The 16,577-nt window shown below is 43.2% G+C and overlaps 1 protein-coding gene across 9 annotated transcripts in view; it reads left to right on the top strand.

Annotated features, from left to right (window-relative positions):
• map7d3 (MAP7 domain containing 3) overlaps window positions 1-16,577 on the top strand; it is a 113,689-nt gene that overhangs the window by 63,444 nt on the left and 33,668 nt on the right. Inside the window, exon 1 of one of the 9 annotated variants that reach the window (XM_057349056.1) lies at window positions 11,394-11,397. The exons of the other annotated variants lie outside the window; for them this stretch is intronic. Within the exon in view, the coding sequence (XP_057205039.1) occupies window positions 11,395-11,397 (3 nt within the window). The 5' untranslated portion in view covers window position 11,394. Of the gene's footprint in view, window positions 1-11,393; window positions 11,398-16,577 lie in introns of those variants that run through there. 9 annotated transcript variants of the gene reach the window in all.

Here is a 16,577-nt window from a genome sequence, read left to right as displayed (position 1 = left end):
CCCTGTAGTTTCATGAGTGGTGCAATTGTATGAGAATGTGAGTGTCTGTATCATTTGGGGCCATCTCTCCTTTGCTCGAGGAGGCAAAGAGCGGATCATATTTCCAAGTGTACGATTGAATCTTTCTGTCTGCCCATTGCCCATCAGGTGATAGGGCGTAATATGGGACTTACGGACACCAGACACCATTAGCAACTCGGCAATCAATTTGCTTTCAAAATTTGCTCCTCTGTCTGAGTGTATTCGTTGCGGAAACCCATACATGCAGAAGAACTGATTCCACAGCTTCTGAGCTATCACCTTTGCAGTTTGGTTCGGGCAGGGGAACGCATGGGCCAACTTTGTAAAATGGTCCGTTATTACAAGAATGTCAACATTTTCTCCACGTCTTCCCTCTGCGGACCAGAAATCGATACATACGAGCTCTAATGGTGCACTAGTTTTGATGGACTCTAGAGGTGCTCTGGCCTCAGGTTCTTGAGTCTTCCCAAAGACACAGCGTTTACAGTGTGAAACATACTTTTTGACGTCTGTGTCCATACCAGACCAAAAGAATCTCTGGCGCACCAAATGAAGAGTCCTACTTTGCCCCTGATGGCCAAAATTATCATGAGTTCCTTTCAGAACAGCGGCTCTAAGAGAATGTGGAAGTACAAGCTGGTGTCTGATTTTCCCCAATCTATCCTTGGACCTGCGATAAAGAACACTGTCTTTGACTACTAGCTTTACCCAGTGTTTCAGCAATCTCAGTACTGGCGCAGTCTCAATATCTCTCTCTCTTCGTGACGGTCACCTTGTCCTGTCAACAAAGAATATAACACGTGCCAAAGTGGGATCTGTTCTTTGCCTCATCTGTATGTCATCCGCAGAAAAAACAGGGAGTGTATCCACACCTCCTTGAAGTAATCTGTCAGCACAGCTAGCCATTTTAGTGCCACGCACAGTTCTGCCGGATTCCCAGTCAAGGCAGGACTCAAAAATGGCTTTCACGCCCTCATTTTCAATCTGGCTCAGACTCTCTACTTCAGCACTCTGCACACTACTCTCAGGCTTTCGATGGAGAACATTTACTGATAACCGAAAAGCCTCTTGAACTGCTTCTGATGTTACGACTTGAGCCTTACTCTCAAGAGCTTCACAGACTTCCAGAGTTTTAGCAAATGGAAGTCGATTTAACAGATCAGCAGGTACGTTCCGAGTACCAGGTATGTATTTCAGATCAAAATCGAAGGGAGCTAATTTAGACACCCACCTTTGTTCACAGGCATCTAACTTAGGTTTTGACATAATATATGTCAAAGGATTGTTGTCTGTGAACACGGTGAACCTAGTCCCCTTCAGCCAGTGGGCAAATTTTTCACAGACTGCCCACTTTAAAGCGTAAAACTCTAATCTGTGGGCCGGGTAACGGGATTGAGCTCTGGACAAGGATTTGCTCGCAAAAGCTACTGGTCTTGGCTTTTTCTCACCCTCTGGTGTCTGACTCAGAACTGCACCTAATCCATCCATAGATGCGTCAGTGGATAAGAGAAAGGGTCTCTGAAAGTCTGGGTGGGCCAGAGTAACTGTGTTGATGAGTGCATGTTTGATTTTTCCGACAGCTACCTCACACTCTGCAGTCCAGTCTGCTGGGCTTAACCGTGTGGGTTTGACAGCTCTGGGACCAACTTTTCCACCTCGTCCCTTCATCTTTTGTCCAGCAGTCAGTTTATACAGAGGTTTAGCTAACGTTGAAAAACTATCTATAAAATGGGAATAGTAATTTGCCATTCCAAGGAAAGACTTGATTTTTGTTGGTGATGGGGTCTTTCCATCTCCTTCCATTAGATCCATCACTCTGAACTCACTGATGGCAGACACTTTTGCCGGGTCGGTTGTGATGCCGCTTTCTGATACAATATGTACCAGGAATTTGACTGTCTTTCTCAAAAAGTAACATTTCTTCTGGGATAGTTTGAGATTGTGATCTTGAAGTCGAGAAAATACCATCTCAAGGCAGTCGAGCGCCTCCTGCCCAGTCTTTCCGAACACCAGCAAGTCATCCAGGTAACAAAGGAGGGACAAGTAGTTCTGGTCACCGAAGATTGCAGTCATCATCCGAGAGAACGTAGCCGGGCTGTTGCACAGGCCCTGAGCCATCCTGTTGTATTCGTAAAGTCCTACTGGGGTGGTGCACGCTGTATATTTAAGATCTTCCTCATGGATTGAGATATTGTAAAAACCAGATGTTAAATCCATAGTACTGAAATAACAGTTCCCCCAAAGACGCTAGGGCATCGGCCTGGTGGGGTAGTGGGTATGCATCCTTTTCCGTTCTCTGATTGAGCCATCTGAAGTCTGTGCACACTCGCAATTCTCCAGAGGGTTTCCAGACTAAAACTAGAGGTGAAGCCCATTCGCTGTTGGATTTACGGATGATACCACGCTCCTCCATTTCGTTCAATGTCTGTCGTAACTGCTGGTAGTGAGCTGGTGGGACTCTTCTAAACGGCAGACGGAAAGGCTTTTCGTCTTTTAGGTGTATCCTATGGACGATATTCTTGACTTCTCCACAATCCAGTTTATGACGGGAGAAAATGCTCTCATACCGTTTAATGAGATCCACTAGCTTTCTTTTCCAGAAATCGTCTACCTCACAGGAGTCAATATCGATATCAGTCAGTCCTGATTCTCGCAATTTAACCGAGTGATCTGCTTGCAACATCTCACTTCCTCTGTGAACGTTCTGAAGAGCCCCTCTGGGTTCAGGCTTCATGCTCTCGGTAAGCTCTAACTCTTCAAGAGCAAGACACGGGTACACTTGAGCAATCTTAGCATTTCGACGCAATACAACCGGGCGATCCAGCATGTTTACACCTTCATGGGAACCCACTTGTCACCCCACAGTGGGCACACACTACGGGCAATCATTATGTTCCTCGGGGCTAATCGAGAAGACGAGGGCTCTACAACTACAGTACTTCCAACGGACAGAGGGACCTCTTCCTTCAGCCTCCCCCAGACCAAATGCTCATGTTGTGGCTCAAGTGTTACACATTGCCTCAGCAATACAGTGCCAACTCTTTTCGGAATTTTGTCTCCATGCCAACGATCAACATTCGAAAGTAGACTGAGAAAGGGCTCCTGGTTGGCTTTCGTGACAGGTTGAGAAATACTCTCCCAGTACCAGTTTGTTGTCTTTGCCTGTTTCGTCACATGTCTCAAAACATTTGAGCCTACAATCATATCGTCCTCTTGGCCCGGAACAACCAAAAAGTTGACAGTCATCTTACATCCAAGCAGATCTACATTCAGCTCATAGGAACATTTTGGTTTTGCCTGGCTACCTCCACATCCAGTGAGTACTTTTGTTGTGGATTTTCTCACATTATTGTCAACAATCTTGCGCTCTTGAAGTATGCGTTCAGCTGTCTCACTCAGTGTACAGGTTACAGATCCACTGTCTATAAGGGCTTGCATTTCCACCTGTCCCTCAACTAGTACTGGAACTTGGAAAAGTTCATCCTCATCATTAATTTTCTTATAAATTAGTTCTCGAGGGAGACGCAAATTGGTCTCAAAGGTACTCACTTCTGTTTCACTGCTTGTTTCTGGAGTCATACTGTCAATCAGTATGACTGCGTCTTACACCAGGCACCAGAAGACTTTTCTTCAATCTTCTGTACTCTCTCCATACAGGCTGACTGCTTATCTCTGTGATGACTATCGATCAGGGCTTGCACCTCGCTAGCAGTCCAAGTCTCTAGTGGTTTACTACGAAGTGCTGCGTACAACGTTGGTTCTGGACAATGCCTGACGAACATCATTGTAACCTCATGACAAGGGTCTTCAACTCTTTTCCCTTGTCTTTTTAGGCCCTCATCTGCCAGGTCTACAGCCTTGTTAAGTCTGATCCAATAATCTAAGCCACTTTCTGAGCGCCTGGGCAGGGTCTCATAAAAATCTCTCAGGGGAGTAGTAGAAGAAACTTCATCCCCGAAATGCTGTCTCAGAATTGAGAAGATAACGTGTGGGTCTTTGCTCACATTAATAAGGGGATTATTACGGATGCAGGTTCTTACAACATCTTTAGCACGGCCCATGAGTCTATCAAGAATTTCTTGGCTTTGCTCTGACACGTTGAAACCCTTTCTGTTCAGATATGTCTGCATCAGCTCCTCCCATTCACTAATGGTGCATAGGTCTGTTTTGTCACCTCTGAATGACAGAGGTTCTTTGACATCTTGATGTCTGATAACTAGGTTAAGATTTGACCAATCAGGAGGTTGTGCTGAATTCTGCTGGGCATATGCATTTTCTCTCTGGGGATTTCTCTCTGGGGTCGACAAGTTGGCAGAAATTTGGTTACCTATCTCACTACCAAGCTGCCTTATTAGGTCTGCCATAGCTTGCCACTGATTTGACTCATTATTACCTGCAACATGTCTTTCACTGTGAAAGGCTGGCGAATCACATCTTGCACCAACCTGTTCTGACTGACTTGCATTTTTGTTAAATGAGTTTACAGGGGTAGCAATATCATGCTCTAACATGCTGTTCAACAGAGCCCCCCGCCCCAACCCAGTGGAAACCCTAGGCAACCTTGGAGTGACATTCACAGGGGAAATATCAACATTTTCAACATTTCCATTTGGCAAAGTCTCTTGTGTTCTGGTGTGTGCAAACCTACGAATGTCCATGTTTAAACTGTACTGCTTATCTATTCTCCAAAGGTCTTGTCGAAGAAGGTGTCGGCAATGGTCTCTCCCGGCGATCTGCGATGGCTGATCTTTTAGAATCCGGGTCACGGCACCAATTTTGTAGCGGATTTCACCCAGCCCCAAAAATAAATCACCGACTCCGAGCTTTTTGGTGGATCACATCTGCAGTTTATTTAAACAGAAGACACGGGACACACACACACATCCTCAGATCAATGGTCTGTCAGCTGACTCTCTCTAGTCACCGGCTGAACTCAGAGAGAGAGTTCTTAAATACTGCAAAACCCAAGTTTGCATAAGAATCTTATTTTCCAGTGTTGCATTAACCATAATTCACAAAAAAACATATTTTACAAAAAAATAAATGACAACCATACAATTAACCCAATATATGCTAATATATGATAATGTTTATCAAATATCTCTGTGTCATGTGATCGTATAGTGGTTTTCTGGTAACATACCTGCAGTTTATTTAAACAGAAGACACGGGACACACACACACACATCCTCAGATCAATGGTCTGTTAGCTAAGGAATGTATGAGACAAAACAAATAAATCCCCATCCTCCATTAACACAATACTGCAAGTTCATAAATTCGGAGTCACCGTTAAGGCTAATTAGACACAATATCAGGGTAAAATAAAAATTGCACGCACCCATTTCACATTAAACATGACAAATAAAATTTTCAAAGATACAATCCACCGATATTAAGTATATTGAACCGATAACAACATTATAAACTCGCACTCTAAATTTGCGCGCAGGCCGCCATAACAACCAAACACGTTTAGGCCACACGTTCATAAAACTCTGTGACAACGCTATATTATTAACAAGGAATCATGTACTTGAACACAATCTCTCTTTTCAACATATTCGTAATCAATATTGACTCATATATCCCCTATATATAACATATCTTCGACATAGTTACAGAGCAATGCAGAACCGTACCTGACTCTCTCTAGTCACCGGCTGAACTGAGAGAGAGAGTAGAGCGCAATGGCGCACTTCAGTGACATCACTTACATGTAAATATAACTTCTTTTTAGAAAACGCACAACTTTACTTGTACCATATAAAGAAAATAACAGTCTGCATGAAATTTATATAAAAAAACATAAAATTCAGAAATTAATTAATTTCCTAAAACACTTTCAAAATAAAAGACACAAAGATTTGCTGAAAGAAAACACACATCATTACATTATAAATAAAAACACTATAACAGCAAATACATGTTTGTTCCTCATGTCAGTTATGGGCACATAAACATGCAAATAATTAAATAAATAAAAAACAATATAGGTCGATCACTGTTATGCAGTTTTTGATACCGAAATTCTTGTTGTGGACAAGAAACAACGTTGCGCTATACGCCATACGTTTTGTCTTTTACAATGTGTGTGATGTCATCGAGAAAAGCAGAACTAGCGAGCGACTTCCACAAACGAGCGTAAAACAAACACTGAAGCAGCACAATATCATTGTTTTAATTTTTTAAGGAAAGAAAAGAAAACATACAGCTTCACAACATAAAATGTTTTTGTTTCATTTTGCCAATAAGCTGTGCATGGAAGAGCATCTGTGCTCCTGTTGGCTGTGACACAACCTGTCGTGCATGACAAAGATAAAAAAATAAACATGCTAGTCTTTTTGTCAGGGCGTTGTGAAGTCTGTTGTTGTACAGCAATAGCTAATAGAAGACTTAAGGCTATGGTCTTAAACTTTTGATCAGCTGATGAACAGCCTGTTTGAGTTTAAATGAAGTTTTCAATAAATTGATTACTCTCTGTTTTTTGTCTCTTGTTCCTGTTTCTTGTTTTGGCATTTGGAAGCAGCACTTACAACCTGGTTACAATCCACCAGCGAGAAATGCAAATACTTGTAATGTTTTCCCCGGTCTAAAGATTCAGGAGTGTAGTTGTATTATTAAAAATACATTAGAATTGGAGGACGAGGTGTGTCTAATCATGAGGCAAGTAAAGATTCTCAGCTCTGCTATTCATTTGTGATTGTCTATGGCGGTCATTAAGTGGTACTTGGAACAACTAATTTTATTAAATGTGGTACTTCATCTGGAAAGTTTGAGAACTGCTGTCATACATCATTGCAAAGCTCAGCTTTGAAAAGAATTTAGGGAGGTTTGAAAAAAAATGTGACAACACAAGCAAAGCTTACTGAGTCAAGAGTATTATTTTGGGTTACCAGTAGAAGAACCGTTCCTTGACTCAGTTTAAATAGGACAAAGTTACTGACCCATTCAACAAATTGATTTAATTTTATAAAATTAATATACAATAAAATTCAACAAATCAAATTGTTTTTTACAATACAATTATTATACAATAAAATATTAATATAAATTAATAACATAAATAATATAATATAAATAGGTATATTAGCCACTAGCCAGACCAACACAAAACAGATGTTAACTTCAGGCCAGGCGTGTGTCTGATGAAACTGTCTATAAATAGACAGTACTTTTGGCCACAACTGTAGATTATATCCTGTGTTTAACAGGAGAATGTCTGAACACGGTTTTTATTTTTCACATCTTTTTTAGACAACTGGCATCAATGTCAGACAGGTTTGTTCAATAGTTTGTCTGCTCTTCTTAGGTTCTTAGGTAAATGGAAAACCTACTTAGAGGTTTCTACTACCATAGTAGAAAATATTTAAATGGTAGTTTAAAGGTGCCCCAGAACTGTTTGCTTTCCTAAATTCTTCAAAATATCTTTTGTGTTCAACAGAACAAAAAATATACAATAATCTTTGCTACTATGGTAGTCAAAGGTGCCCCAGAACTGTCAGTTTCCAACATTCTTCCAAATATCATTCTTTGTGTTCAACTGAACAATTCAATTTATACAGATTTGGAACAACTTGAGGGTGAGTAAATCTTGACAAAATTTTCATTTTTCCCTTTAACACCAAAAGGGTTGCTGTATTTATTTTATTCATGGCTACAAAATATGTTATAGTTCCTTTTATCTTAAACATACAGTACATGTGACAGGTATTACCCAGATAGCACAATCCATCTGGTTTACGTCTATTTGACGTCTGCATTTACATCTGCAAGACATCTTAAATACATAGTTTGCTCATCTGCAATACGTCTCGGAGACGTCTGAATGTCTGTAATACGTCTGCTAAAGATCTGGAGATCTGCTGCTTAAAAACATCTGCTAAACATCTTAGAAAGAGCTGTTGTACATCCATTCTAAATCATAACATTACATTACAGACATCTTCTAGATGTCTATATGACGTCTGACAGCAGACATCTCCGAGACGTATTGCAGATGAGCAAACGATGTATTGTAGATGTCTTGCAGATGTAAATGCAGACGTAAACCAGATGTATGTGTGCTATCAGGGCATGTTGTTGATTATTTCAGCCACTTCCAATTACAATATTAAAACTGTTATTGTTATGGTAAGTTTGCAGAAAATGACTGAAACATGAAAGTTTATGGTTGCTAATTTTACCAGCTAACCATGTTTCTAACCCATGTTTTTGTGGAATAAATGTGAATGTTTATTGTAACAAGACTTCAACGGGACAGGAAGGAAGAGGCTGGAATCAGGGTCGAGCTGACGACTAAGAACTTTTATTTATACAAAATAACACACACGCTGTACGCGCCTACTCAAAACACTTGCCACTTCTGTGGCCGAACAGTCTTTCTAGTGGTCAAAGCCTCCCGCTTTACTTCCTCTGGTCGCTCGTGCAGAGCCACTCGCCACCAGCCGTCAGCTCCGGTCTCTCTCCCCGACTGTCTCTGCCTCGCTGCTTTTAAGCCTCTCCACGCCAGTTACTGGAACAAGGCACAGGTGTTCATTATTTGTCTGAGCACCACTCACTCACCGCTCGTCTCCTCGCTCTCTCTCCTGCTGCAGACTTCGCTGAACCACGCCCACCTTGCCACATTTATTTAAATTCATTGTAACAATAACATTAAAGGGAAGGTGAAATACTGCATCATGCATTCTAACTTCTTTACACTGTTAAACGTGCTGGATTCTCATGCTAAAATGAGCATAGTGATAAAAAACGAGTTGGACGTATAACGTAGTGTTACTATAACAAATACACTCCCTCAGCTTTCGTATAAGTTTCAGAAAGTTCTTTTTCTAAACATGGTTCTTCATTAAGTAACAGAGGTCCTTATTATAGGCAATTTCTCCATGAACACTCACACACACACACATCAGAACAAGAGCGCGAGGAAGAGCACGCCCATCAATGTGCTTTGTTCGGGTTACGGAAGTTCAGCTGTACAAGTGTGTGTGTTTGTTTCAAAATTGATGGATGTTATATAAATGGTGGATATAACTGCACATTTTCTGAGGGGTATGCGAGATCAGTTTTGGCACCCCCATCCGCCACACCAATATAGAAAACACACACAACAAATAAAAAAAATCCTTAGACAAGTTGTATATCACCTTTGGAGTCATTCTAGTTATATTTTACATCATGTGAAGGTGGCCATCAGATTTGCATCTATAACAGAAGCATAAAGGTTTCCTTTTACAGAAACACTTTTCCAACTGCTTCACAGTGTAACAGATACACAATTCTGAAGTGATATATAACAATCTGAAAACTAATAAAACAATGGAGTAAAAAGTAGTAAAAGTACATCAAGTTTATGTTCAGACACACACAATAAATTAGGGCTGCAACCAACGATTATTTTGATAATCGAATAAGCGGACGATTGTTTTTTTGATTAATTAGATAACAGGCTAAACAATTTTTAATTTGATCTTTTGCTTATAACAACTTAATAAAACCCCAAATAAGCCTTTTTATTGTATTCTTTGAAAAGTGAGTTTCACTTACAGTACATAATCTAGAATTTTACAATAAAGGTCCAGTCAGTGAAATCTAGCGGCAAGGTTACGAATTGCAACCAACCGCTCACTCCACCCCTCCCATTCCAAACACTAGGACAGCTGAAAGAACATGGCGAATTACATGCGAGGGGACCCGCGGTGCATGTAGATAGAAATAGCTCATTCTAAGGTCATAAAAACATAACGCTTCATTCTGTAAGCTCTTTATACACCTCTGAAGACATAGTTATGTATATTATATTGATTTTCTGTCAAAAGATCCTCCAAAAAATGACACACCGAACCTTTAATACCTTTAACAAAAAAAGCTTGTCCAGTTTTAAACAAAATCAAACTTCTTTAAATATCCCAAATATAAGAAACAATCGAGTGGTGAGGAAATGTTCCCAGTGAATAATAAACTTATTTTGACCTTCAATTTTAGACATTTATAAAACATTTAGACATTTTATATTTCAACAAAAAGTATAATTAACATTATTTATTATTATCAGAATCGGACGAATAAGACGTATCACATGACATACTCGCGTTGTATAACACAAATAAACAAAAGTTTTTCCCACTTACTTTAAAACGAATGATTAGTTTGTGGTTCATTAACATTTAATAAAAACACAACAATAAAATAGCCTATCTTAAACATACATTTACTGAAACTTTATAATTAAACTTTTATCGAAAAGCTAAATAAGATGGATAACATACATTAAAACACAAATAAATAAAATATCTTTGGATTCTCCTCTTACTTTAAAACATCTTTAGTTTGTGAATTTTATTTTATGAAAACACAACATCATTAAAGGACAACAAAGACAAACTCACTTACATTGAACAAAGAAATTATTTTTTATTAAAGGGGTCATATGGCGGAAGTACGTGTTTTTCTGTGTTTTTGGTGTGTTGTAAGTTGCCCATGCATGTATTAAACACGTAAAATTGCACAAATGAAAGTGTGGGAACAAAAGATGCATTCTATCTAAAAGCGAATGCTCAACCAGACTTGCCTGAAACGCCTCGTATAACCACACCCCGGCGAATCTACGTAACTTCGTAACATGATTTGACTAAGACTGCCCAAATCTACACGTAGTTAAGGTGGGCGTAATTGTAAATCTTATTGTATCGCCTGTCAGTACAATTGCTTTTGGAACCTGACGTTCTGAATATGGTAAGAGACGTTACATTTCCGTGAAATGCTTGCAGTATTTGACCAATCACTACACACTGGTGAACTGGCCAATCATAGCACACCTCGCTTTTCAGAGCGATGAGCTTTGTAAAGAATCAGCACGTTTCAGAGAGGCGGGGCAAAGAGGAGATACAAACATGCATGGTATGTGGAAAATACAACGTTTTTTAAACTTTAAATGGTGTATACACATTGCGTTACATCTAAAACAAACAATAATATTCGTTTTAGCCGTGCAATATGACTCCTTTAACAAACATTATTTTGCGCTCTTGTCTCTGTCATCCTGTCAATCATTGCGCTGTTTCACTGTCCTCACGCAAGCTCTCGGTGCTGTGCTGCACGCTGTATGGAGAACGTAACGTAACATAACGTAACAGAACATAACTTCATTGATTAGATGTTATGTTTGTTCGGTTGGCAAATATTTGGTGATGGCGCCATCTTTTGGACATACATAGAAGTTTTCTCATTTGTTTACTAATAGTGCTAGATAGCTGTAGTTTATTGTTAAATATATTCTTCTAATCATTTTTGTTAATGTGGCAGAGGGGGCATGGTTCAGCGAAGTCTGCAGCGGGAGAGAGAATGAGGAGACGAGCGGTGAGGCAGGCGCAAATGATAAACACCTGTGTCTTATTCCAGCAAGTGGGGTGGGGAGGCTTAAATACCAGTGAGGCAGCACTGGTTGGGGACTGAGACGTGGCTACGACTGGCAGTGGAATAGCTGAGCGGAAGCAGCGGAGAGAGAACCGTGTGGAACCTACGACAAAGAGACTTACCAGTGATTACTGTGTGTGTGTGTATGCTGAGCGCGCAGAGAGCGCTAGAAAGGACTTGTGACAATAAACTTACCTACCAGTGGTAGCTAATCCCCGATCCCAGCCTCTTCCTTCCTGTGTTTGTTACGAACTTGTTACAGTGGTGCCGAAACCCGGAGGATATGGAAGGAAGCAGGAGTGCCACGGCCGGTGGGCCGAATCCATCAAGCTCGCCGGTTGTGGAAGTGATTTCATCACTCGCGGTCCTCCACCAAGAACAACATCAGGCCCTTTTGCAGCTGTGGGAGGACCAGGATAGCCGCTTCCAGGCTATCCTCCGGGCCCAGCAAGAGGACCGCGAGGTGTTCTGGAGCTGGATGCACCCGGAGGTTCAGACGGGGGCCCACACCGAGCCGACCCCGCTGACACACCTGTTGCTGCAGAAGATAGGCCCACAGGATGATCCTGATGCGTTCCTGGATCTTTACGAGCGGGCGGCCGAGACCAGTGAATGGCAGAGGGATCAGTGGGCCCTAAGGCTGCTTCCTCTGCTCTCCGGCAAGGCACAGGTGGCGGCACAAGAACTGCCCCCGGAGAATCTCCTGGTGTATGCTGAGCTGAAGAAAGCCATCCTGCAGCAGGTCGGCCGGAGCCCAGAGCAGCATCGCCAGTGATTTCGGTCGCTGGGGTCGGCGGAAACCGGTCGGCCCTACCTGTTGGCTCAGCAGCTCCGGGACTCCTGCCGCAAATGGCTGATGGCTGAGGGAAGCGACGTTGGGACCATCATCGAAGGTGGTACTGGAGCAGTTCACGACATGCTTACCCCGGAAGACAGCGGGTTGGGTCCAGTGCCACCGCCCGATGTCGCTGGACTCAGCCATCCAGCTGGTGGAGGACCACATGGTCGCGTGCCCTGGAGTCGGGGAATCCTTACCGACGACATCTCTGTCTTCACCACCTACCAGACCGACACCAGCTCCTCGGACCCGTCTACCCGTACCGGGAAGAGGCCCTCTGCGCGGACGAGGAGGGTATGGACCCGGACCGATCGAGGGAGGAGGAGCCTTGGCCAGGAGACCCGTCGGAACGGAGATGCCCGTCTTCTCCCACACTCCGGCTGCCTCACCCTTCCCACGCCAGGCAGCGGCCCCACTCCCTGCCACCAGGGCTTTTCCAGGCGGCTCATAATAATCCGATGGCAGGACATTTAGGACAGGGCAATACACTAAGTCGCCTCATCGCCTGATTCTTTTGGCCGGGCATTCACGACAACGTGCGCAGGTGGTGCGCGTGCTTGTCTTGTCGGGAATGTCAGTTGGTAAACCCACCGGCCACTCCAAAAGCGCCCTTGCACCCTCTTCCGTTGATGCAGGTCCCCTTCGAGAGAATGGTATGGACCTCATCGGGCCATTAGAGCGATCTGCACGGGGGTACTGCTTTGCATTAGTCCTAGTGGACTATGCAACACGGTACCCCGAAGCAGTGCCGCTCAACAGCATTTCAGCCAAGAGTGTTGCGGAGGCCCTGTTTCGTATTATCTCCCGGGTGGGGATCCCCCGCGAGATCCTCACAGACCAAGGCACGACGTTCATGTCACGTACGCTACGCGAACTATACGAATGGCTGGGCATTAAATCAATTCGCACCAGCGTCTTCCACGCACAGACGGATGGGCTGGTGGAACGATTTGATCGCACATTGAAAACCATGATTCGTAAGTTCGTCCACAAGGACGCCAAAAATTGGGATAAGTGGTTGGTGCCCCTCTTATTCGCGGTATGAGAGGTCCCCCAAGCCTCCACGGGGTTTTCCCCGTTCGAACTCCTTTATGGGCGTCAACCCCGAGGGGTTCTAGACGTCCTAAAGGAGATGTGGGAGGATGGGCCATCTCCGAGTAAGAAAGAAATTCAGTATATCCTGGACCTGAGAGCAAAACTCCATACACTGGGGCGGCTATCCTTGGAGAATTTGCTACAGGCCCAGGACAGGGAAAGCCATCTGTATAACCGGGGTTCCAACCTGAGAAAGTTCACGCCGGGAGAGAAAGTGCTTGTATTGCTCCCGACATCTAGCTCCAAATTACTTGCAAAGTGGCAAGGGCCTTTCGAGCTCACCCTCCCAGCTCACTGACCTGGCCCACCTCCAAGCGGAGTTTGCCGATGTGTTTTCTCCCCTCAGTAGGGTGTAGTGGTGCGTAGTAGACCCTACCGGTTGCCTGAACACAAAAAAAGGTGGTTCAGGCAGAATTAGAGGCCATGTTAGATTTGGGAGTAATAGAAGAGTCCAGCAGCGACTGGGCGAGCCCAATAGTTTTGGTACCCAAAACGGACGGCTCGATTCGGTTCTGCGTGGACTACCGAAAGGTCAATGCCGTGTCGAAATTCGAAGCTTACCCAATGCCACGGGTCGACGAATTGTTGGACCGGCTGGGCACGGCTCGTTTTTATTCGACACAGGATTTAACAAAAGGCTACTGGCAGATCCCCCTATCACCAGTATCCAAAGAAAAAACAGCCTTCACCACGCCGTTCGGATTACACCAATTCGTGACTCTTCCGTTCGGATTGTTTGGAGCCCCGGCCACCTTCCAGCATCTCATGGACCGTGTCCTCCGACCCCATACGACCTATCTTGACGATATTATTATCCATAGCAACAATTGGCAGCGGCATATGGAGCATCTGAGAGCGGTCCTGAGGTCGCTGAGGGAGGCCGGGCTCACAGCCAATCCGAAGAAGTGTGCGATTGGGCGGGTGAAGGTCAGGTATCTGGGCTTCCACTTAGGTCACAGGCAGGTGTGTCCCCAAATTAATAAGACTGCAGCGGTTGCAGCCTGCCCGAGGCCTAAGACCAAAAAAGGAGGTGAGACAGTTCCTGGGGCTGACGGGGTATTATAGAAGGTTTGTACCTAAATATTCGGAGCTCACCAGCCCGCTGACTGATCTCACTAGCCCGGTGACTGATCTGAAAGGAGGTGCCAGATCCGGTCCAGCGGACGGAGCGGTGCCAGCAGGCCTTTACCCAATTGAAGGCTGCTCTGTGTGGCGGACCGCTCCTACACTCTCTTAACTTTTCTCTCCCTTTTGTACTGCAGGGGTTTTATACTGTCCATGTTCAGTGTTTTAACTGTAATGCACCACAACAGCCAAGTGACTTGCGTGAGCCACCTTATTCCCCTGTGCTACCCACTTGAGGGGCACAATCCACAGTTTGAGAACCCAAACCTCTGATCTAAAGGTCCATGCATCGCACATCATGGCCACTCTGCAGAGGTAAGGGATGTTTTTACACTTATCCTTACAGAAAACCCCCGGTGGTGCACAGCATGTTGTATTTCTAGCTTTACTTTTTACATTTTCTATTTAAAGTATTGCAATATATCTCAAATGTGTATCGTATCGAAATACATAGCAATATATTGTATCGTGAGCCAATCTATCGTGATATGTATCGTATCGGGAGGCACTTGCCAATACACAGCCCTGGTGAGCATTGGCTTTTAGATAGAATGCATCTTTTGTTCATAGAATGCATCTTTTGCGGAGCCAAAGCACGAGACAAGAAGACACGTCATAACAAACAGCCACATGTCTCCACACAAAACATAACACACACACAAGACATGGTACTGTCATGATCCTGTCCCTCTTGTCCAGAGTTTCCTAGTTTTGTGGACAGGGTCATGACAGTACCATGTCTTGTGTGTGTTATGTCTTTGTGTGGAGACACGTGCCTGTTTGTTATGACATTGCACCACGTGTCTTCTTGCCTCGTGTTTTGGCCCCGCCCCCTTGTTTCCCCATCATTGTCACATTAGTGTTTCATTCCCCTCACCTGCCCCATTTAATCCTCCTGATAGTGTTTCATTCCCCTCACCTGCCCCATGCAATCTTCCCGTTAGTGTTGATTCTCCTCACCTGCCCCTTTTTAACTTCCCTCGTTAGTGTTCCCTATTTGTAGCCCCAGTTCTCATTGTCCCTTGTCAGTTCATTGTCGTACCTTGTCTTACCCTGCGTTACCCTCCTCGATGTTTTTGGATTACCTTGTTTCTGTTTTCTGTGCCCTGTCGTGTCTTGGACTTATTATTTATCATTTTTGGACCTTGTTTGTTTTTGCCCCCTTGTGGGAAGTTTAGTTCTGTTTTGTTCTGTTTTGTTAATCGCATTTCGCCATCTTGGGTTTTTGTTTGTTTAAATAAAGCCTCTGTTATCCCTTTACCTGCTGTCTGTGTCTGGGTTCTCTGTCCTCCCAGTGGCCATGACATAATACATGCATGGGCAACTTATAACACACCAAAGACAAAAAAACATGTTCACGCCATATGACCTCTTTACAACCTTCTCAGACTCTCCCGAATGCAATTATAAAGCTCATTCACAAACATAGATTCATTTTATAAATGATAAAGATAAAGTCCTATAGAGGTGAACTGATATTATTATGATATGAACTACCTCTCAGGCAACGTTAAATAACTTAAAGATTTACAGAAATGAAATGATAGTCGGTATTTATCCAATATCATGTTTTGTTCTGCGCTTTCGGACGTTTCTTTGCTCGATCCATTTGGTCATTTGACTGTCAAAGAGTGAGTGGATGACATAACTTGATTAAATAAAATATATTTGTTGAACTTGTTTAAAATGCTAGACAAAAGTTAAACTAAAACGTTTTATATAATTATTTTTTAATTTATAACGTTTTATAAAAAAAAAAACATTAAATAATATTTTGGCACAATGGTCCCCCCTTTGTGCGGAGCCGCTATGCACCGCATATACTGCATACCCCATTTTTGCGCCACTGTATATAACGGTGGATTTGCAGATGGTTTGAAAATGAAAGATGGAGCGATCCCAGTGCTAAAAGATGCCGGTCATGAAGGCAGTAAGTGAAACTGAGTCATATTTCTGTGTTCCCTTTCTGTCGGTTGATGTGGTAGAAGTCGATCTTGTAGTTCAAAAAATCTCTCAGACAAAGAAGGTTCAGGTGTCAAGGAGTTAACTTTATTTGATCAGGCCAAACAAAGTGAGATGTCCC

The sequence above is a fragment of the Triplophysa rosa genome, linkage group LG13 (assembly GCF_024868665.1).
Source record: "Triplophysa rosa linkage group LG13, Trosa_1v2, whole genome shotgun sequence".
NCBI classification, from domain to species: domain Eukaryota; kingdom Metazoa; phylum Chordata; class Actinopteri; order Cypriniformes; family Nemacheilidae; genus Triplophysa; species Triplophysa rosa.
The sequence above is the reverse complement of the archived record's forward strand: the minus strand, read 5'-3'. Positions and strand labels throughout refer to the sequence as shown.